The sequence below is a fragment of the Octopus bimaculoides genome, chromosome 26, assembly GCF_046866305.1.
Source record: "Octopus bimaculoides isolate indiv1 chromosome 26, ASM4686630v1, whole genome shotgun sequence".
Classification (NCBI taxonomy): domain Eukaryota; kingdom Metazoa; phylum Mollusca; class Cephalopoda; order Octopoda; family Octopodidae; genus Octopus; species Octopus bimaculoides.
The window spans coordinates 15,068,419-15,094,171 of NC_142953.1; the positions used below are offsets into that span (position 1 = coordinate 15,068,419).

Sequence of the window (25,753 nt, forward strand, 5' to 3'; positions counted from 1 at the left end):
TGGTGACGGCGTAGTGGAATTGGGTCAAGAAGAGAAAAGGTTTCTTTGTTAGAATTTTCCTAAACAAACCAAAAGACGTTAAAGATATTTGGTAACCGGAGGACATAATGAATGAACCGGTCTCAAAAAGAGAAATTCTAGAAAATCTTTAAAACAGACATTTTCATTGGTTGACTGCTTTAGTTCTTCATTTCAGCCCCTACATCACCTGGAGAGAGAGAGAGAGAGAGAGAGAGAGAGAGAGAAACGTGAGAAAATAGAGAAGACATGAGAGAAAGAGGTGGCGGGGAGAAGTTCTATATTCTGCATTTGTGTGTTCAAATCACAGGCACATAACATAATGAAATATCATATTGAAATAATCTTTTCTACTCTAAGCACAAGACCCGAAATTTTGGTGGAGGGTGCCAGTCGATTAGATCAACTCCAGTACGCAACTGGTACTTAATCTATCGATCATGAAAGGATGAAAGTCGAAGTTGACCTCGGCGGAATTTGAAGTCAGACAAAATACCTACCTGCTAAGCATTTCGCTCGGCGTGCTAACGTTTCTTATTTCTTTACTGCCTACAAGGAGCTGCACACAGAGGGGACAAACAAGAACAGATAAAGGGATTAAGTCGATTGTATCAACTCCAGTGCGTAACTGGTACTTAATTTATCGACCCCGAAAGGATGAAAGGCAAAGTCGCCCTCGGCGGAGTTTGAACTCAGAACGTAACGGCAGACGAAATACCCCTAAGCATTTCGCCCGGCGTGCTAACGTTTCTACCAGCTCGCCGCCTTACCATAACGAAATGTCACAAAGATCTATAAATTAAAAGATACATCGATGGATTGTTTAATTGAAGTAAAATAACCTAAGTTAATAAATAGTTGTGGATATTACACTTTTATCTTTTACGTGTTCCAGACCAAAGGTTGTAGCCATGAGAGTAGACAGATACATACAGAAGAGAACGGAGATATGATAGTTAATAGAAAAACAGACAGACATATAGATATTAAATTCTGTTCATACAGTTTGTAAAGTATTTTCTGTGATCACATACAATGCCTGTTTGATAAACCAGTATTTCTAAGTATATCTACGTCGCATACAGTTTGTGCCCTGTTATATATAATCACTAGCATAGCTAGAGGGGGGCGGTAGACTATTGCTGTAGGCAATATGTGCTTTTTGGAGGGTCCGGGGGGCGGTAAACGAAAGGGCCGTCCAGGGTGGCACACACTCTAGCTATTGTTTATAATGTAGAATGTTTGTATCTAATTCAGTAAGTAAGCTCATGTTGTTTTTTTTTAACTATGTATATATAATCGTATGAAATATAGTTTGTATTTATTCATTTATTTTGTAAATATGTAATAAGGATTGTCAATAATCTTTTCTACAATAGGCACATTGCCTGAAATTTGGTGGGAGGGGTAAGTCGATCACATTGACTGGTACTTAATTTAGCTACCCGAAAAGATGAAAGGCAAAGTCAACCTCAGCGGAATTTGAACTCAGAACGCAAAGACGTACGAAATGCCCCTAAGCATTTCGCCCGGCGTGCTAACGTTTCTGTGAGCTTGCTGCCTTAAGGATTGTAAATAATAAACATTTAATTAATATATGTTTTATCTCTTTAATTCATCTTGTATTTCCATTAACGATCAAGCGCGTCAAATCTGTCAAACATATTAAAAGAAACTAAATAAGTAATACCGTCTAAATCCATTTCGATTATACTTAAAAGCGCAGTTTTGATTAAATGGCAGGATTTCAAAACATTCTTTGAAATCCCTTGCTTGTATTTAATATATTAAGGCAATGTTTCTCAAACACTGAATTACACCTTAGACTTTCCCACTAGTCTGTATAATTATGTAAATATTGTGATATCCTCCTGTAAAAATAAATGTTACTCAAACAGCGTTCGGAGTTGACTTTAAAATGGGACAGCAGACAGTCTAAACATCATACCAATATATCAACAGCCATCTGAACCTCTTTCAACCGTTTATGCACCTCATAAAAACAGCAGCATGCGTAAGAAGACATACCTACAGGCCCACATACATACATTTACACACACCGAGATCAGCGACAGTTTGTCACAGGGAAAAGCATATAGCAGCCCCTTACTATAAACAATGCCCTAGCCAATAGTGGCTTCAAAGATAAATTAATATTGGGTTGTCCGGAAAGTTCGTGCCGATTTCTAGTAGCTTACCTTTCGACTTGTTTGCCATAAAACCACCTCAATTCTGGGAAGAGGTTGTTATTTTAAGGAAGATTGCCAGTTCCTCATAGATGTAAGTCTTCCCCCACTCTCTCTGTCCCACCCTCCATCTCTCTCTCTCTCCCTCTCTCTAATTTTCCTCATTCAAGGCAAATGCCACTAGCTTTGACCGAACACGGCTTAGTACCCACGTCAGTGAGTTGGAACAGATACTGCAATGCTATTTGCTCGGAATATGTTTGAGACATGTTCACATTCAAAGATACTCTCTCCCTCACAACAATCTTGGAATCCCTGTAAAAGGCCGTGAACCCTGCCTCTTCTCTTCAATAAAAGATATGTAGTGAAACTACCTACCGTATAAATAACTTCCTAACATTAATACCATATCGAACAATTAACAGCCTTATTAATTGATCGACTTTTATATTCAGCAACTAAACGTTAACCTTTTATTAGAACGCACTTTACTGCCATTCCATTTTTTTAAATGTTACTCCCAGTCGTTTAAAATTTAACCAAATACTTTTATCTACAGCAGTATCGGCTGTTTTCGTCCAAAATTTCTTTAGAGGAAGAAAGGTTAGACACTCTGTTACTAATATTAACTATCAGCTTTTTTTTCTAAATATTACAGGAGGGTGACAAGAGTATATAAATGAGTATATAAGAGTATATAAAAGTATATAAATGAGTTTTCATTTGGTTTATGGAAAGGCTTATACAAGGAGGAGTTTAGGTTTAGGGAAACATCTAAAAAATCAATTATAAACAGATTAGTAGCTACTGTCATTTTAAGGCCTAATTGACTGTCGGTAGAAATAAGTTGTTTCCTAAATTTGTCAAGGGTGTGACCATCACACCCATGGGAAATACCCAAACCGTTGTGTAGTTATAGACCAACGTCATGAGGTGGGTACTTAGATCTCAATGTGTTTAAAACAAATAAACCCTCAAGGTCACAGACATCAGCACTATCGTACGACACCATAGATACATCAAATAGTTTATCATTACGCGACTTTTTCCTCCACACTAATCCCTTACTAGACAGAAGTGTTTTTATCGCATGTCTGATAAAGTCCAGGCCTATAGGGTCAATATCAATATATGATTTAGCAAACCGGATGGTTTTATCAAGCAGCGATCTAGATATAGAGGATAAAAGTCTATAATGTCAAGCTGGGTGAATCTAGCTTTACTCTTATTCTTAATGTTCTTAAACCAATCTATTACAGCAAAACTATTATCCCAGTGTCGAAGTCTAGTGTTCTTTCTAATTTTATTATCAATGTTTCTTAGTATTTTTTTAGCTACTAGCTCAATTTTAGATCTCGCTGGGTTTGACGATCTACAAGTAGGTTTATCGTGAAAATTAGGTTTGTGGTCTTTTAAAGTAATAAAAACTCCTCCGTTAGGTAAGCATTCTAATCTATCGTCAATATTACTGCGTTTAATGATGAAATTATAATTGCATATATATATATATATATATGGATGTGTGTTTTAGTAAAATGTGGTACGGAAAGGCTACGAAGGAACATACGGAAAATTGGAAATGACACACGAAGGACGTGGACACGTTCATCCGTCGGACTGGGTATAGTTAATGTAGGTGCGACTATTTGAAAGATAGTTTCTAAAAAGAGGCATTAATAATACGAAGTAAGGACGGTGTTACAATATACCCAATTAAACCGTACCATATATAATATATACAGACACAAACACATTTATACATATATATATATATATATATATATATAGACATATATACATACATGCATGCAAACATACATATGTACATACATACCTACATACAATACGATCCTTATGAAAAGATAATATATGGCTATACAAATGTATGTATGTATGTATGCAAGTATGTGTATGTGTGTGTGTGTGTATTAATGTAAAGAGAAAAGATTTGTAAGAGTAAAGGGCAAACAAAATCAGGGAACAATAGTTATAATGTCTGTCAAAATCATGGAGGTACAAAGTATACGATTTAAAGGAAACACGTGTGTGTGTGTGTGTCAAGTGGGGTAGAAATTAGATTATTTAAAAGGGGAAGAGATAGCCTAGAGAGATTCTGGTGGACAACAAATTCGTGAGGTTTCAAACCGTAAAATAAATGGCTGAAGTAAATTGTTACAATTGTTAATTATAATTGGTACAGCCATTAATTATCTTTTATCTTTTTATCTTTTACTTGTTTTTAGTCATTGAACTGTCCCCATGCTGGGGCACCCCCTTGAAGGGATTTAGTGGAATAAATCGATTACAGCACTTAATTTTTTTAAAGCCTGGTACTTGTTCTATCGATCTCTTATTGACGAACGTTTTGCGAAGTTATTAGTTATAATCAATAAAGTTGTTAATTATAATTGGCGAAGTTGTTAATTATAATTCTTCTCGATATGTGTTGGGATTAAAATAAATAGGTGGGGTGGAATAACCCCTGTTTCTGAGATCTGAGGTGTTAAACTAGATGATGCGTAGGATTGTGGGAGAGGTTGAAAATGTTCCCATGTTCAAACGTCTTAAATATGTCGGTAACTGTGTAATGTTGTGAAACACCACAAGTCATATGGCCGTGTTGAAGGGGAATCGAAGTTGATTACGAAATATACAGCGAATCATTGACTCATTATCAAGAAATATACAGCGCCTCATTGACTCATTATCAAGAAATATGTAGCGACTCATTGACACATTACTAAAAATGTATAGCGGCTCATTGACTCGTTATTAAGAAATATACAGCGACTCATTCACTTGTTATTGACACAGACTTGTTATTCACTCATTGACTCGTAATTGACTCATTATTAACGAAATATACTGCCATTCGTTGAGTGAAAAGTGTAACATGTGGGAAAACTAAAGCAAACATTCTTTATAGAAACATAATAACGCCGTCTTCTATACAAAAGAAAAACGTACGTGGAGAATGTATCAGTGTTTTGAGTAAAAAATCGGACGAAGTGTCTCTTAATATTTCTGAGATACTTTCATGTTGATAAAGGTGTCCAGCCCGTACTTGACTTCAACAGTAACAAGAAACAAATCAACAGAAATAACATTAGTTGCGTGCAGAAGAAGCCGTTCTGGATATAAATAAAATATCTACGTACGCTATTGTTGACACTTCAGGGAATAAAATATTGGCAATTACGACCGAGTTTATCAAATGTGAAAATAAAATAAAATAAAAATGGATGGCACCATGAAAGAAAGTATTGAATGTAGATGAAATATTGAGTGTTCAATATAAAGGATCAAATATATAAATATAAATATATAAAGGCGACTCGAGTTTCAGGGCTATTTCCCTTCGTCATGGCCGGTATGACATATATTTGATCCTTTATATTGAACACTCAATATTTCATCTACATTCAATACTTTATTTCATGGTGCCATCCATTTTTATTTTATTTTATATTATATATTGTATATTATATTATATATTGTATATTCCATATTCTATACTCCACATTGGTTCTGCAGGAATATAAATAAAACATAAAAAACAGACAGTGTTGGAACTCTTTTAAACAAAATAATATATTCCTCTATACACAATCATACAAAAAAACCACCTTTTTTGTATTTATTTTTACTCGCATATATATATATATATATATATATATATATATATATATATATAATTATGTGTATTTCTTCTATCTTAATGAATAAAAATTCTTCTGATAGAATAAATGGGTTAATAGAAACCAATATATATATATATATATATATATATATATATATATATATATATATATATATATATATATATATATATATATATATATATATATATATATATATGCATACATATATATGATACACACACATGCATACACAAAGACGCTCTGGTGAATTCGTTTCCTCATAACTTCGAGAAAAATGAATATTTTTTTTAATGAAATTTTCTACAAATAACCTTCTGTTGGTGCAGATTCTGATTATATTGGAATTTGTTGTGAAAAAGCTTTTTTTCCTAGTGTGATGGGAGGAATTTCAGAAAATTCGCACAAGTTGGCTTTATTTCCATAACTTTCAGAAAAAATTCTTTTTTTGTGAATTAAGGCTACCGTTGGTTTCATGTTGAGAAAAATAGTTAAATATCTCAATATCTTAACAATTTTTCAAGCCGATCATATGGAGGAGTGGTGTTCGTCTCCTATATCTCTAGGAGACGAATGTACTCTGCCACCCCCATTTTGTTTCTTCATAATTCCCAGAGAAATGGATATTTTTTAATGAAACTTTCTACAAATATCCTTCAAATGATGTAAATTCGATATTATCGTAATTAAAACACACTGAAAGGTATATATTCCTCGGGTGGTGAGAGGCTTTTCGGAAAATTCACACGAGTCGACTATGCTTCTTTGTAACTGTCAGAAAAATTGGTATTTTTTAATGAAATCTATATATATAAAAATGAGAATGTGTGTGTGTCTGTCTGTCTGTCTGTCTGTCTGTGTGAATCCCTAAAACTCGAGAACTACGCAACCAATTTCATTCAAATTTTACACATGCCTTACTTAGGGTTCCAGTTGTGTTTTAGTCAAAAAAAATTATTAACTTCTTGCAGAGTTCGAGCACACGGCAACATAATATCTCCTCCACTATTTAAGTATTACGTGTCAAAAGTGAAACAAAAACACTCATGTCAAATACTTTCACAGAGAGAGAAAGAGAGAGACAGAAAGAGAGAGACAGAGAGAGATGTATATGTATACATATACATGTATATGTACACCATTTCGATACTGTAATGACAGATACTTTCAGAGAGAAAGAGAGAGAGAGAAAGAGAGAGAGAGATAGAGAGATGTATATGTTTACATATAGATGTACACGTATATGTATATATATATATATATATATATATATATATATATATATATATATATATAGATCTATACATACATGTATATGTATACATATGTGTAGATGTATATATATATATATAGATGTACATGTAATATGTACACATATATACATGCATACAGATATCTATACATATATACACCCATCACATACACATGCACACAAACACACACATTAGTCATTTGTTTTCTTATCCAAAACTACGTCAAAAGTACTGAATGGATCTTTATGAAATTTGGAAATTATATTCTTTGCATAACGGCCATAACTCCCATGAGAATTCATATATTTTTGATGTTGATGAAATTTTAACCCGAACATAACAGATGAGCATTATTTAGAAAATGATGTCACACGTTATCGAGGCTACCATTCTTTCTGAATGTGCAAAAGGGGATGACGTCTTTATTCCAAGAATTCCTCTTACTCCATCAGGAGCAGACATTCCTTTTACATTCAGAAGACTACAATTCCCCCTTCGTGTGACTTTTGCCATGTCCATAAACAAATCTCAGGGTCAAACACTGTCTGTAGCTGGTCTTCTCTTGGAAGAGCCCTGCTTCTCACATGGACAACTGTATGTTGGCTGCTCAAGAGTGGGCAGCAACAAAAAAACCTATTTGTATATGCTCCACAAGGGAAAACAAGGAACATAGTTTACAATGAGGTGTTATAATCACAACAGCAAGAAAGTATGTACATGATCACCTTCTTTTACGAAACTTCATTGACTTTCATATATTTATATTGATATACATATATATACGTGTGTTTGGGTGCGTGTGTGTATATACATCTCTATATATAAAGATGATGCGTAGTCTAGACGGCGTTTTTAGATATCATTATTCTCTTTAACTCGGGCAACGCCGGGTATTTCTGCTAGTTTCCTATAAATATCAGGTCATCCCATAAGTTCTGTCCGATTTTACCTTTCTTAAAATCGAATGAAATTTAATAGTATTTTAGAATGTCTAATGGAATTAAAAATTATTTTATGCATTTGTGTATAGGCGCAAGAGTGACTATGTGGTAAGTAGCTTGCTTACTAACCACATGGTTCCGGGTTCAGGTCCACTGCGTTGCACCTTGGGCAAGTGTCTTCTACGATAGCCTCGGGCCGACCAAAGCCTTGTGAGTGGATTTGGTAGATGGAAACTGAAAGAAGCCCGTCGTATATATGTATGTGTGTGTATACGTTTGTGTGTCTGTGTCCCCCCCCCCCCCAACATCGCTTGACACCGATGCTGGTGTGTTTTTGTCCCTGTAAGCTAGCGGTTCGGCAAAAGAGACCGATAGAATAAGTACTAGGCTTACAAAGAATAAGTCCTGGGGTCGATTTGCTCGACTAAAGGCGGTGCTCCAGCATGGCCGCAGTCAAAATGACTGAAACAAGTAAAGAGTAAAGAATATATATATATATATATATATATATATATATATATATATATATATATACGGCGGGCTTCTTTCAGTTTCCGTCTACCAAATTCACTCACAAGGCTTTGGTTGACCCGAGGCTATAGTAGAAGACACTTGCCCAAGGTTCCACGTAGTGGGACTGAACCCGGAACCATGTGGTTGGTAAGCAAGCTACTTATAAGATATGAATGAAGCCAGAGATAATTCTATGGAAGACGCTTGTCCTAGATGCCGAGCTGAGTAGTCGAACCCGCAATGACAAAATTGCTAAGTGAAGTTGTTAACCAGTCAGACATGCCTTCGTCGCCTCTATCTGTACACGTATAAATATAAACTACTGATACACCGAAAATCAAACTCTACTAAAAGTAACAGTCAAGTGTCCCCGTGTTGGCACCCAGCCGTCTTATCGGTGTGCTGGATCAGCGCTGACCCGGGGCTAAACTACAACAATAACAGGCACACACCAGTCGTTTAGAGACACACAAGCAACAACACTACTTCACATTAGATGTACATATCTAGCTGTTTGGTGTAGTGTTTACTTTACAAGTTATATACACACAGTTGCCAGTGTGTATATTTGAAAACATAAACGAAAGATATTTAGCAAGACAAACCCAAGCAAGGACGTAGGAAGAGAGCCAAAGAATGTATGTTATTTTATTGTTATTAACGTTAATCCTGGTCTATCTGCTGTTTTCCATCTATAGGTGAGTAGAATATATACATTATTAGATTAAATCTTAAGTTCGTTTTGGAAGAAAAAATATTTAGTTATTTGATGAATGATAAGCGATATTAAGGAGTAACCAACATGTGGGCCTGTATCGGTCGCTTGAAATTGCAGCTAAACAAGCCTTCATTCGACATTCTATTGTCGTAAAAATAGGAGGAAGATTATATTTGGATAATCTAGTCTTGGATATTATTGTCTTTCGAATCAAGAGATGTGATGGTCACGGCTCGACTGTTTTTTGGTCATTAGTCTTCTTGATCAGGGCTGATTCGGTGCTAAATGTAAACAGCGGTAATTATGAGGTAACCTGTCCGTGGACGCTCGATCTTTGGAAACAAAAGCCAAATATACCTCAAAATACATTATTTCGTCTTCAAAAGAGAGAATGGCATGCTGGATAATGTACTCCTTCGTATACTATGTCTGGAGCGGAAAAAAGAAAAGCTGCGTGGATAGGATGTGTGTGATTAGGGATTTGGCTTGGGTTAAAAAACAACAGCGACGGGTCTTCTAATTCATCACTGTCCCTGCTAGAAATATCTGTTAAATCGCTCACCAATCACACTTTACCTAAAACAAGGAAAGGAAAGCTCTATAGGCAAGGCTGGAATATCATTTGATCATAGGTCTAATCCGGCAGAGCTGGCCTAGGGTTCTAAAACATCAAATAGTTTAGTTTTACTCCACAAAATTGGTAAAATAACTTCCATCTAACGATGGATAAATGTATTTTTGCGACTGTAATTATATTTATTAAGTGGTGGAAACTATTTTATAGGAAACAGTTCAATATTCGATCTTGCAAAGGCGACGATATTCTTACTTTGGGAGTTCGGAGCGATCTTTCGCCGGTAAATTATTGTATAAACAGAGACTGTACACACACACATACACTATACGTTAAGTACGTACAGTCATACATACATTCATACATACATACATACATACATACAATCATGTACATATTACAAATACATACATACATACATACATACATACATACATGCACGCACACACGTGTATATAATGTGAATGTATATATGCATGTATGTGTGTGTATGAAAGAGGGAGAGAGAGAGAGAGATGAGGTGATTTGAAGGAGATACGGCTGCTGTTTCTACCAGTTCTAATTACCACATAAGGACCTCTCCCTCTCTCTCTCTCTCTCTCTCTCTCTCTCTCTTTCTTTCTTTCTCTTCCCCCACTACACCCTAGTTTCACCATAAGGTACCATCCACTTATTCAAGACTCCGTTAATGTTTACATACGGGAAGAGACAGAAAATAGAACGAATGAACTGTGACCTCATTTTTTCAAGAGAGAGAGGGTGAGAGAGAGACTAAAAGTAGGGTGAGAGAGATGAACTTTGACCTCAATATATCTAGAGGGAATGTTTAAGTTTTAAATGTTTATGTTACGGAAGGCAATGTCCTTTATTTCGCACTCACTCTCTAAGCGGAGACATTTTAACTTAGTAATTTTTATTTATCGTTACTACCAGCTGAAAAGCTGCTCTCAGTGCGGACTTTTAAGCCAGCTCCTACGGAGGACTAATTGGGTCTACTGCCCAGAACTAAAGACAGCAATAATAATAAAGCATTCATTGGTACTCTACCATCTCAGATTTATAATCACTGGGTATCACATTTGGAGAATTTTGTGTCACTATAAAGCAGCAGGATGTACAACATTCTTGGTTTTGCTATTTGGTGAGAGTATGAAGAGATTGTTGCTATTTCCAACTCTGGAACAACCAGCATAGAGCTGACCATGGGAAAAGCACTGCTGCATGAGGTGAAGCCCAACAATTTCCAGTGATTGTCCTTGGCTCTTGTTAATTGATATTGCAAAACAAACTCTTACTGGAAATTAAAGTCTCTTGAATTCAAAGAGCATGTCTGCTGGAATCAGTGGAATTCTTAGAATAAACACATTTTCTCTCTTTCCTTGCCAGTAAAAATTGCTGCTTCCAAAAGATGTGGATGTATTTGCCTTGTCCCATTGCACAGCTTTGGAGGATCCAAATTTCTCAAAAGCATGATTGGAACTCCTTTCTTCAATGTCAGTTTGTGAGAAGACATTCCAGGAGGATCCGAAGAGTTAAGAAACTCAACAGGATAATTCACAGCCTCATTGGGGGTCACAAAAGTATCAATTGAGAAATAATATTTTTTTTCAGTATTGATTGATTACATAAATTTCCAATTGACAACCTGGGTGGTTTCATTCCTTGGTGCAGGTATGGCTCTTTGACAAAGCGAAAATTATGTCCAATGATTGGGTAAACCTTAATAATCAACACTTCTATAGTTTTGACGAAAATGCCACAGCCATTTGGGAAAGTAGTGTCTCTATTACTACCTTGCTGAATGCTTCCGTTTCCCAGATCCAGAAGCTGAACCATAAATCTTCCAGTATCCAAATCTCTGAATAAACTGATTCCACCAAAATCCAATTTGGGCTGAAAGTTCAAGTTCTTCAATATATCCTTCCAAGTGCTTCAATTTACAAACTCTGTGGAACTTCAACACTGCATGAATATGAAACAGTTCACTCTAACTTGGATCTAGTTTTAAATGAATGAATTGGAAATAGTTTCTAAATTCACAAAATTTTGGTATTACTTTTGAGTTTAAATGAAAAACTTGTAAGTTTACAAATTTTGGGAGTTCTTTTATAATTAGGATTTTCAACTGTTAGCATATAAGAAATCCTCATCCAGACCTGATGCTGATGCTGGATGTCCAAGAACCAGACGAAGGGTAGATTTTCAATCTTGGGATCATCCTGATTCTAAAAAGGTATATGTCTATGTAGAGCAAATGTAAACTGAGATACAGGGGTCTTGGACGGACGGACAGACAGACAGAATTTCGAGTTATTATAATAGATGACAGCTTAAGGCAGTGAGCTGGCTGAATCGTTACAACACTGGGTAAAATGCTTAGCTGTATTTTGTCTGTCTTTATGTTCTGAGTTCAGATTCTACTGAAGTCGACTTTGTCTTTCATCTTTATGGGGTCGATAAATTAAGTACCAGTGAAACACTGGAGTGAATGTAATCGATTAGTCTCCTCCTCCAATTTTCAGTCCTTATGCCTTTAATAGAAAGGATTATTATTATTATTATTATTATTATTATTATTATTATTATTATTATTAAGATGAGTTGGCAGAATCGTTAGCATGCTAAGTGAAATACTCAACAGCAGTTCATCCACTTTGCCTTTCATCTTTTTGGAGTTGATGAACCAAGTATCAGTCAAGCACTGGGGTCGATGTAATCGAATTACCTCCCCCACCAAATTCCTGGCCTTATCTTTGCCAAATTCTTTACCTATATCTGCTGAAGAGTCTTACAGTTGGTATTAAGCAATCTACCTCTTTTTTATTCCTACTAAAAAGCTTCAGATCATCCATGTAGAGCAAATGGTTAATGTTTCCTTTACTATCCCTATGCTGATTCCCTGCCTTTGCCTTTCTTAATACTAAACAAAGGGGGATTAAACATAACACAAACATGAAAGGGGATAATGAGTTCCCTTGGAAAATTCCTCACTTGATATTAACTTTCCCTAAGGCTGTATCACCTGAGGAGAGACCTACTTTCCATTTCTTCATGCTGTAACTAATTAACTTTCTTATATTCTTTGCAAAACTGAATTTACTCATCGTAATTGCAAAGTGCCAGTTTTTTTTTGTTTTATTTTCATTAATAACTTTGATTATATTTTGTTATTTTAGTTATGGAGCAAAACCATTTTCATTATTTAAATCCCATGGAATTCCAGGACCAGAACCCAAACACTTCATTGGAAACTTGGATTCATTTAAAAAGGTGAATATTTTCAAACAACTTGTTAAACTGGCCGGTAAGGGTGCATCCTTCTAAATTTTGTGTAATTATCTGCTATATCATGTGGGGGGGGGGGGGTTGTCTGTGTGTGTGTATATATATATATATATATATATATATATATATATATATATATATGCATAGAAAGAGGGAGAGAGAGGGGTTAAAAAAAACCCACCTTAAGGGATAGAAAATATCCAATGAATTACTGGTTTGTTACCTGTTATTTTGTTGTGAATAGTAATATTCCTAAAAGAATAGGTTTAAGTATAAATCTTGGTTTATAAATATTCAAATTAAAATCCAGAAAATGGAGAAGTAGTGTTAATAACGATGTCTTTTTCACTCCTCTGACAAGATTTTGTCCAACAAAATGTTTTAATTCCTGGAATTTAATTCTTTTGGGCAAAATCAAAACAGCTGTAAGAGAACATGTTGAATTTCTGCAGTTAATAAATTATATTAACGGTACTTCTCCATTTTCTGGATTTTAATTTCAATATATATATATATATATATATATATATATATATATACACACACACACACATACATATAGTATTAATTAATTGGAGATGGATTTCATATTAGACCTTTGTTGGGCACAACATGTTTTGACACATCTGTCTGGGTCTCTTCAGGTACATTGATAAAGAAGTCTCATTATTTGATGAGCATATAACAACAACCCAGCCAACACTAAAAATCTCTAGTTAGACTTCTTTATCAATGTATCTGAAGAGACCCAGACTGATGGCTCGAAACATATGTTGGACCCAATAAAAGTCTAATGTGAAATCCATCTCCTATTAATTAATGCTATTACCCTAACTGACACCAGGGAGTTCCTGAAGTAGATCTAACGGAAGTGTACCACAACTGTGAATGACAACTGGTAGCCTAAATTGTGCTGGTGCTCTACTCAACATATAAACACACTAATCGGCTTATACTCATTTATCCAAATTATTTATTATATATATATATATATAATACAGATGAGTGGAGAAACGTAGAAGTTACATATTTCATTCTTTATGAAAAATTCCGTCTAATGACATCATATTACAATGGATAATACTAAGTGGACTTTTCCTTTTTCTCTCTCTTTTTCTTTTTTCTTTGTGATGTAATCTTGGGACTGAAAATGTTTGCGGCTGAAGATAGCTTTAAACCATGCTTTCTATCAATTATATACTCATATAATGATGCAACGACTGTTTGTGTATAAAGCATGAAACACGTGTACCGCGGAATCCTTTGTGTTCTGTTTTCATTTTATGTTTTAATATATTCTTTCACCTCGGCCACTATCTGGCATATACAGGTGCTTACACTTATTAAGTATTACCTCTAATATTTACAATACCTATATATATATATATATATATATATATATATATATGTGCGGGTGGCACATGAGATGCACCATTTTGAGCGTGGCCGTTGCCAGTACCGCCTGACTGGCTCCCGTAGGATTTTCGAGTGAGATCGTTGCCAGTGCCCCTGGACTGGCTTGTGCGGGTGGCACATAAAAGACACCATTTTGAGCGTGGCCGTTTTCGTGCGGGTGACACGTAAAAGCACCCACTACACTCTCTGAGTGGTTGGCGTTAGGAAGGGCATCCAGCTGTAGAAACTCTGCCAAATTAGATTGGAGCCTGGTGTTGTCATCCGGTTTCACCAGTCCTCAGTCAAATCGTCCAACCCATGCTAGCATGGAAAGCGGACGTTAAACGATGATGATGATGATGATGCTATATATATATCATGTTTATTGTATTATGTGTATATCATGCTGTACCATGGTTTTGCATTTAAGTAGTTTGTCTTTCAACCACATGAATCAGGCTTCAATACTTTGCAATTCATGGTTCTATATTACCTCTCTAGCGATATGTTGCCTTTGTTTCAATTTATTTGGTAAAAAAATGAACATTCCACTTTTCAATAAACCTGCCCTCTTTGTATCTGATATTGGTCATATCAAAAGATATTATTTAGTGTTTAGCACTATATGACCTGTAACATTTATTAACTTGGGACAAGATAAAAGAAACGAGGAAAACAAATGTTTAGAAAACTGCTTCCACCAAAAAGAATGAAAAAGGTAAAAAACTCAAAAAACTTGATAAAAGCAACACAACAAAAACCAGCTCCCCTCCCCCTGTTGCTGTGTATTATCTATTATTATTGCAGTGAGTTAATCTGCAAATAAGATAACAAAAGAAGGTAAACAAGGTTTAGTAGTTTTGTAATTATATGTAGTTATGGGTGCAGTTGTGACTGTGTAGTAAGAAATTTGCTTTTCAACCACATAGTTCAGGGTTCAGTCCCACTGTGTGACCATTTTAGGCAAGCACCTTCTGCCATAGCCTTGGGCTGACCAAAGCCTTGTGAGTAGATTTGGTAGATGGAAACTAAAAGTAGCCCATTGTATGTATATATATATATATATATATATATATATATATATATATATATATATATATATATAGCATGACCGCAGCCACTTGGCTGAAACACATAAATAAATAAATAAATATATAATCTGGAATTTGACTGAAGAAAGAAAACTCCAAATGACCCGTCCTTGTTTTTTTTTGTATCGTCTGTCTGGATGTTTTGCGTTCTTGTCCCAATTTTGGTATTCCTTTATATATATATATATATATATTTGGTGCGTTTTGGAAATTCCTTGATACAGTTATAATATTTGGAGAGATTTTTTCTCAAAGAGTTAAGATTGAGAAAAGAACTTTTTCAGAAAGTCGAAAGGCACTAACCTTTGGGAAGAGATTTCACCAAATGTGTGTGGCTTTTGCTTAGCGCTTGCACATCTATAGAAGCAAAAGCCACATACATTTTGTGAAATCTCTTCTGAAAGGTTAGTGCCTTTCAACTTTCTAAAAAGGTTCTTTTCTCAATCTTAACTCTTTGAGAAAAAATCTTCTCTCCAAATATATATATATATATATATACATATGTATATGATAATAAAAGGGTAAAATTAATTAATTATTAATTATTTATATATGTACATATATATATTTGAAAAAATGAGTAGAGATGGCTCCATAACTACCGTCCCAGCTATGACCTTGGAGCCCCAGTAACCTGTTACAGTACTTACCAAGTGTACCTAATTGTTTAGATCATCTGTAAACTAAATCCCCATGCTTTGTATATTATGTATGTGTGTATGTATAACATCTACTTATGTCTTTTTTTTTATACAAGATAGCCAAAGAAGGTGCAGTGCCCGTGACATTTGTAAATACCTGGAATTAACTCTTGTAGAATGGGGTTTAACTGTTCTTATAGAAATAATGAAAAAGTAAAATTTCATCACCCCACTCCTCCCACCACCACCACCACCACCACAAACAAGTCAATGAATAAAGAATACCATTCCCAGGGCAATGTTGAGGTCCTGGCACCATTGTTGAAAAGACAGCAGAAATAAAGAGGGTGGGGATGGGTGAGGACAAAGGTTTTTATATGTCTTGTAAAACCAATTCCTTGTTAAATGTTGTTGCAGCCTCGATATCTTCTTGAGAAAGAATGGTGTAAAAAGTTTGGAAGTGTAACAGGGTAAGTGAACCTTTTTAGATATCTATATTGTTTATATGAAGATATATGCATGCGTGTATGTGTGTGTGTCTGTGTGTGAGTGTGTGTGTGTGAGTGTGTGTGTGTGTACACATATACATACAAATATGCACACACGCACATACGCATATATTTACAAATACGCATATATACATATACGTAAAAGCACCCACTACACTCTCTGAGTGGTTGGCGTTAGGAAGGGCATCCAGCTGTAGAAACTCTGCCAAATTAGATTGGAGCCTGGTGTTGCCATCCGGTTTCACCAGTCCTCAGTCAAATCGTCCAACCCATGTTAGCATGGAAAGCGGACGTTAAACGATGATGATGATGATGATGATGATACACACACACACACACACACATATATATACACACACACTCATATACACACGTGTATATATATATACACATGCATGCACATACATATATCATCATCATCATCATCATCATTGTTGGATCCTTCTCACTTCAATGCATTTGTTGTCATGCTCCAGCCATTTCATGAAGGGCCCCTCCCCCTGGAAGTCCTCCAAAGGGAAGGGGTCCAGTACCCTTGTCACAGCTTCCTTTATCTCCTCCTTCAGCTTGTGGAACAACCAAACATCCCAGAGAGTAAGGGTCTGGACTATAGGGAGGGCAAGGGACAGTTTTGATAGCCGTCTCTGTCAAGTGGTTGGGTACCAGGGTGGAAGTGTGGGTTGGTGCATTTTCCTGGTGCAGGTACTCTGGCCTTTTGAGACAAAATCTCCTCCTGAATTCCCTCAGAACCTCCACCAAGTACTTTTTACTGACCGTCTGATCAGAGGTGGGGTCTAGTGGATGTAGATGATGCCCTTGCTGGTAAATTTCTTTTGCCTGGCCTCCTTGGGTCTAGGGGAGCCAGGATGCTTCCACTGAACACTCTGTCTTTTGGTCTCTGGATCATAACAGTAAATCCAGCTTTCTTCACAGGTCAACAGATACTCTTGTACTATTGGACTGGACGTAATGAGCTCAACTATCCCTCTCCTGTCTACAACACATCTTTCGTTCTGTTTGTCACTAAGCACCCAGCATAAATTCTGCACACATTCAGATCTTCAGGAATAATTCTGTGTACAATTGCCACACCAACTCCAATCTGAATGCTTATTGTCTTTGTAGGCACGTTACATCTTCATCTAGAAAATTGTGAATTTTCTCAACAGGCTCTGATGTTCTGATGTCCCTGTGCCTCCAACACCTCTCATTGTCTCTCACCACTGTCCCTGAAAAGCAGATACTCAGATCATACAAGTTAATCCATGACCAGTCTGGAGCATTTCTTAAAGTTTTTGTTGTGTTTTTGCTTGGTTTAACACAAAAGTAATTGCATAGAGAGCTGCCAAACGTTCTGCAAAGTAGTCAGCGGTAACAAGCGCTATTTAGTAGGGTGTGTTTGGTGTGCTGTTATAGCCTTCTCTTTCCATCTGGAATATCAAAAGTTTGCAAGTCAGCTTGTTTAATTTATAACAATAATATACAAGAATTACAACAATCTAGGACGACTATAACTGCGTCTCCTAAAAAGAGTTTCATAAACTGGAATGGCTATATATGTATGTGTGTGTGTGTGTATAATATATATATATATATATATATATATATATGTATGTATGCGTGTGTACGTATGTGTGTGTATGTATGTGTATATATATGTGTGTGTGTATTTGTATACATAATGAGTGTGTGTGTGTATTTGTATATATAATGAATGTGTGTGTGTGTGTATGTATGCATATATATATAAATGAATGAAAAATTGTGTTGTAAACAATGACATATAAGAAACATAAGACACAGAGAGTCCCTAATTCTTTATGTATGTATGTATGTATGTGTGTATGCATATATATATATATATAGAGAGAGAGAGAGTTATTAATATTTCTAAGTCTCTCTAAAGGAGACTACGGCAGCGGTACTGGAAATTAATAGTTATCGCCAAGCCAACATGGCAGTCCCAAAATTAGGACAGCTTTCGTCCTAATTTTGGGACTGCCATGTTGGCTTGGGGATAACTATTAATATATATATATATATATATATATATATATATATATATATATATATATATATATATATATATATATATATATATATACATATATATATATATATATATATACATATATATATATATATATATATATATATATATATATATATCACCATATTTATATATATTTATATATATATATATATATATATATATACATATGCACACAAACACACTCATACTCACACATGCATACACACATGTATGTGTGTCACATGCTTGTTGCACGTCCTTATGTTTCTTTCATCAACTGTCAATTACACTCTGCAAGAATTTCAGTGCTTACTCCCACTTATTTCCTTCAACAGAACCAAACAATTCTGGCAGAGAACATTCTGGTTCCTCTGTCCTACATTGCAACAGTCTGCTCTGTTTTCATGCTCAAATTTATGCAATCACTGCATCACATCAGGGACAGCTGGCACCACTTCCCAGCCCAACGTCAAATAGCTTGCTGTAGTGTCAACCCAGTATACACACACACACATATATGCATATTCATGAAAAGCCTCTCAAAGTTCATCCACATACTTTATGTGTGTGAGTGGAGCTTTAAGAAGTGCTGCAGAGAATGATTAACTGTAATGTTAGAAGCAAAAACCATAAAGAACACAACCACTAGTCTCCTCTTTTCTTGTCTGCGCATTTTATTCTTTTACTTGTTTCAGTCATTTCACTGTGGCCATGCTGGAGCACCGCCTTTAGTCAAACAAATCAACCCCAGGATTCATTCTTTGTAAGCCTAGTACCTATTCTATCAGTCTCTTTTGCCGAACCGCTAACTTACGGGGACGTAAACACACCAAAATCAGTTGTTGAGCGATGGTGTGGGGGACAAATACATATAATATATATATACATACAACAGGCTTCTTTCAATTTCCGTCTACCAAATCTACTCACAAGGCTTTGGTCAGCCTGAGGCTATAGAAGACACTTGCCCACGGCGCCATGCAGTGGGACTGAACAACTCTGTGCCTATGTATATACACATAAATACATACGTGTGTGTGTGTGTATGTGTGTGTGTGTGTGCAGTTATGGCCATGGGGTAAGAAGTTTGCTTCCCAACCACATGGTTCCAGGTTCAGTCTTACTTCATGGAATCTTGGGCAAGTGTCTTTTAATATAGCCTTAGGCCAATTAAAGCCTTGTGAGTGGATTTGGCAGATGGAAACTGAAAGAAGCCTTTCATATATATATATATATATATATATACACACACACACATATATTATCCAAAAAGTACAGTATTATATATCCATCACAGCTGATCTTACCAATTGGTTTCGCACAAGGAATACAATGGAGAGTCAGGTAACAATCCAATTATATAACCCTATGCTCATCAGAGGTAGTCAATATGGAAAGGGATATGGCGACTGTTCTCTATTGTCAGAGGTGAATTAACACATCCAGTTTGTGGCTGCTTGGAAAAAGGTGGTGAAGCAAAAAAGGGCCAGGGGAGTATGTTAGGAGTTATGTCCCATAGTTGTGTATATATATACACACACATTCAAAATATGAAATAGAAGTTGTGCTTTTGTAATCAACATTATGAACAACATATACTTTTTCACAATCTAATCAGTTTATTCATCAATAAAAAACATGTATGAAACAGCTGTAGTGATCCTTAACTCATTTGAATTCTTTCTTTGTATCTTTATGTGTATATGTGTGCATTTGTGTATGTGTAAATACATACATATTTATATATATATATCATCATCATTATCATCATCATCATCATTTAACGTCCATGTTCCATGCTGGCATGGGTTGGATGGTTCAACTGGGGTCTGGGAAGCCAGGATGCTGTACTAGGCCCCAATCTGATCTGGCAGTGTTTCTACAGCTGGATGCCCGTCCTAACACCAACCACTCCGAGAATGTAGTGTGGGTGCATTTTATGTGCCACTGGCACAGGGGCCAGAGGAGTTGGCATCGACCACAATCAGATGGTGCATTTTACGTGCCATTGGCATGGAAGCCAGTCAATGCGGCACTGGCACTGGCCACGTTCAGATGGTGCTTTTTATGTGCCACCTGCATGGGGTTCACAACTACAATTTCCATTTGATTTGATTTTGACATTGATGTTGATGTACTTGACTCAATAGGTCTTCTCAAGCATGGCATGTTGCCCTACAAGCCAAGGTACTTTTGAGTGGGCTGGTTATGCGACACTGGTGTAGGTTACAGCTGTGAACTCACTTTATTTGCCGGGTCTATATATATTTATATATGTATATATGTATATTCTGTATTTGCTGCTGTTCTTTTGTCCTGTCATGTAAACTACCTCGTTCTGTTCTTCTCTTGTTCAGGTATTTCATAGGTCGAAGTCCCTATTTACTGATAACCGATCTACAAATGATTAAAACAATCATGTCAACAAACTTTGCTAATTTCCGGAACCGACCGGTAAGACCTGCTAATCTGTCTTATCAATTCTCTCACTGAATATTCTTATTTCTTTATTGCCCACAAGGGGCTAAACATAGAGGGGACAAACAAGGACAGACAAAGGGATTAAGTCGATTACATCGACCCAAGTGCGTAACTAGTACTTAATTTATCAACCCTGAAAGGATGAAAGGCAAAGTCGACCTCGGCGGAATTTGAACTCAGAACATAACAGCAGACGAAATACCTATTTCTTTACTGCCCACAAGGGGCTACACACAGAGGGGACAAACAAGGACAGACAAAGGGATTAAGTCGATTACATCGACCCCAGTGCGTAACTGGCACTTATTTAATCGACCCCGAAAGGATGAAAGGCAAAGTCGACCTCGGTGGAATTTGAACTCAGAACGTAACGGCAGACGAAATACCGCTAAGCATTTCGTCCGGCGTGCTAACGGTTCTGCCAGCTCGCCGCCTTTCTCTCTGAATATTCTGTGTGTGTGTGTGTGTGTGTGTGTGTGCATGTACATCTGTATGTATACACATATATATACATATATCCATGTATACATACATACTAGGGGTGTATGTTCCTGGTGTGCTAGGTGTGTGCTGCACACCCTTTGGAAATGGCAAATTCATTAGGAATAATTAACCTCACTCATTAATTTAATCACAAATCTTAATGGGAAACTTTTATTATACCCCAGCTTGGAATTGGGTGGCATTGGCTATGGCAACACCCTTAATGCAACAACCACCAAATGCCACTGATACAAACATACATACATACATACACACACATACATATATGCATGTGCATGTGTATATATATATATATATATATATATATATATATATATAAGGATAAAACCTATATAAGATTTTATCAAGTAGTCAGCATGCAAAACCAGTTAAGGAAAAAATTAATACAAAGTATATAATTTTCTTTTTTATATATAAAATACATTATTATATCAAGGACTATTACTATAAGTAATAGTCTGTGGTATTACTTAGAGTAATAACCCTTGTTATAATAATTATATATATATATATTTACAGAGAGAGAGACCGACAGACAGAAATAGATATTAATCAGTGTGGCTCAGCTCCATGCAACTTGACATTTTGTAGGCTTATAGAATGAACTTAACTCATCAGGTGTCAACAGATGAAGGAACTGGATATGAGACAAATTCAAGATGGCTTCTAGGTGTTAGGCTGCCATTGGTCAAATCAGGTCATGTGATATTATTGGTTGAAAGTGACATCAGTTATTTTCTTTGATCTTAGACCCACTTGGTGTTGCACAGGATGTTGATAGACAGCTGTTGCTGTTATGTCTGGAAGCTGCAGTTTGGTTTATTTACCAACATCAGTTTCTTGCACTTGCTGCACACACATAGCAGAGCAGGGTTTTGTTGTGGGTTAGTGAAGAACTAACACAGTAGCAGCAACAGCCTTTCCTTGGTTGTAACCAGTTTTGGTGGTGCTGGGTTAAAATTTGGTGGTACTAGTTTGGATTATCAATATGAATGAGGTTTTAGTCCATATGGACAGCAAGTTTAAGTATCCTTGCATGTGGACGAACCAGGCCTAGGCTAGATTGTCAGCTACTAATGGCTTGAAGTTCATTAACAGAGCACACTTCTGGTGGCAACAACATAGTTCATTTTCCTTGTTGATGGATACTGCAAGGTGATGAAGTATGTGAAGTCTCTCACAGAGACAAAGTTGGCATTTGCAAGTTCCAGGTTTGTATGAAGAGGAACCATCAAGGATATTCCATTTAATGTTGGGGGAGTTATTCTAATGATTACGAAGTCACCAGATAAAATAGGGCACCTGAAGGAATGAATATGCTGTGTATACCTGCTTTTGAAGATATTGGCTGTCATGCCTGTATAGTCTTGTAATGCCATCAGATGGTGTGATGGTGGTGCTATGGACCAGAGCCCTTGACATGCAGAATCCTTCCAGGGGGTGGCCTATATAACTTTAGGAGTTACAGGTTGGGGTGTGTATAAGACGTTGTGTGTGTGTGTGTGTATATATATATATATATATATATATATACATATATATATATAGGTAGATAGATAGATATAGGTATATATATATGCACATTTATACATATATGTGCATGTATGTACATATGTATGTATCATTATAATCATCGTTTAATTTCTGCCTTCCATGCTAGTATGGGTGAGACAGTTTGACAGGAGCCGGCCAGGCAGAAGCCTGCACCAGACTTCTGTCACTATTTTGGCAGGATTTTTACAGCTGGATGCCCTTCCTAACACCAACCACTCAGCAGAGTGGTCTTACTGCTTTTTACGTGGTACAAGTATAGGTGAGGTCAGTTTTGGCAAGGTTTTTACAGCTGAATGCCCTTCCAAATGCCAACCACTTTACAGTGTGGATTGGGTGCTTTTAAGTGGTACCTGCACTGACAGGGTCACCAAGTACTTGCAAGACAAAGAAAAAAAAACGTTTTTGAGAGGGTAGGGGGCATTAGAGGAAGTGATCTTGTGTCAGATGGTGAAAGGTTATATTGAGGCAGAGAGACAGAAACAGGTGTCTTGCTGTAGAGGAGAGAGAGAGAGAGATCAGGAATACAGACAGAAACAGGTGCACTTCTGCAAAGGAAATACATGATTACCCAGCCTGAGGGAAGTGCAGGAGGAGGAGGAGAGAGAGAGATTGGGAGACAGCATGAGAGAGATGGGGGCAAAGTGCCAGGCATATGCAATGATACAGTGAGACAGGTCATGGGTGGAACTCACAGGTTGAAAGCTAGCAGAGAGCAATGATACAGTGAGACAAGGCCAAGAGGACAGGATTGGGGAATGGGAGGTAAGCCTAGTGCATGAAGGGGAAATATGAGAAAGTGAAATAAGAGAAGAGATGTAGAGATGTAGTTTGGTTTGTTGTGGTAGAGTGTGTGAGAAATTTTCTTGTTAAGTGTGGCTGGGACACAAAACACTTCTAGAACTCAGTTTCACTGATGTGGGCAGGTCTTATATTTAAGAAATGGAAAATCCTAGGTACATTATTATATATTTGAAAACTGAATAAGTATGACTTTTATTGTAATTTTTCACTTCAATAAATAGATGGTTAGAAAGTATATCATGCAAATTGGGAAAAAAGATAAAGATAGAAAATAAAAACATAAAGGAAAAGTAAAAAATAGGTTGTGTATTATTTCATGAAATGAAGTTTTTATGGTTACAGTGACATCGCTAATTCGGTTTCAGTAAAAGAACGCACATACACACACATATACATCTGCATACATATATATATATATATATATAAATATATACATATAAATCACACATACACGCACACATAAATCATTAAATACAAAACGGAGAGGTGGGTAGAATAAAGTGAAAGAGAAAAATATACACATACAACCCACGCATACACATGTATTTATATATACAGACACACACACACACACATATTTATGTATGTATACATACACACACACAAAGATATAAATGCTTTAAATATTTCTTTAAAGCCAAAACAATGCCATTTATAATGAAAAAAAGGCATGTGGGGGGGTGCATGCATACACTGCACTCAAATAGATTTTCCCACAAATTCTAGTGTGGCTTACAATGCATTGCTTACCCAAGTCTTTCAATGGAACTGAATTCATTTTATTTTATTTAAATATCCCCATCATATCTGCAGGCATGGCTGTGTGGTAAGAAGCTTGCTTATCAGTCACATGGTTCCGGGTTCAGTTCCACTGCATGGCACCTTGGGCAAGTGTCTTCTGTTATAGCCTCAGGCCGACCAAAGCCTTGTGAGTGGATTTGGTAGATGGAAACTGAAAGAAGCCTATCATATACATATGTGTGTGTCTGTGTTTGTCTCCCCAACATCGCTTGACGACCAATGTTGGTGTGTTTACGTCCCCCATAACTTAGCAGTTCGGCATAAGAGACTGATAGAATAAATACTAGGCTTACAAAGAATAAGTCCTGGAGTTGATTTGTTTGACTCAAGGCAGTGCTCCAGCATGGCCACAGTCAAATAACTGAAACAAATAAAAGAACAGAAGAATAGGTATTTATACTCCAGTGAAATTAAGAAATCAACTTGTAAATAAACGAAACTCTCAAATCCATCAGTGTATACACACACACAATTGCATGTCTGTGTTTGTACTTATGTATGTATGTATGTATACATGTATGTATGTACATATACACACATGTCTATGTGCATAGGTGCACCATGATATATACACATGCAGGTGAGGTTCAATTCATATGGAAAAGAAAGTGAACAATATAATATGACCATTTGCTTATCAGGAAATTTGTAAGTTCAATTTTAAAAAAATTTCTTTTTCAAAGATAATCAAACCTAATGTTCATCATTTCACTCCACTCACCCAATGAGTATTTCTGCCAAATGTGCTGAAAATCCATTCAGCTGTTTTCCAATAATTTTGCAAACATACAGACAAA

The 25,753-nt window shown here is 36.2% G+C and overlaps 1 protein-coding gene across 1 annotated transcript in view; it reads left to right on the forward strand.

Annotated features, from left to right (window-relative positions):
- Positions 1-4,719: 4,719 nt before the first annotated feature.
- LOC106872586 (cytochrome P450 3A30) overlaps positions 4,720-25,753 on the forward strand; it is a 35,615-nt gene continuing 14,581 nt past the window's right edge. The window contains exons 1-5 of the mRNA XM_089343024.1: positions 4,720-4,780; positions 7,819-7,825; positions 13,039-13,132; positions 16,692-16,744; positions 21,173-21,269. Coding sequence (XP_089199150.1) covers positions 4,720-4,780; positions 7,819-7,825; positions 13,039-13,132; positions 16,692-16,744; positions 21,173-21,269 — 312 coding nt within the window. The remainder of the gene's footprint in view (positions 4,781-7,818; positions 7,826-13,038; positions 13,133-16,691; positions 16,745-21,172; positions 21,270-25,753) is intronic.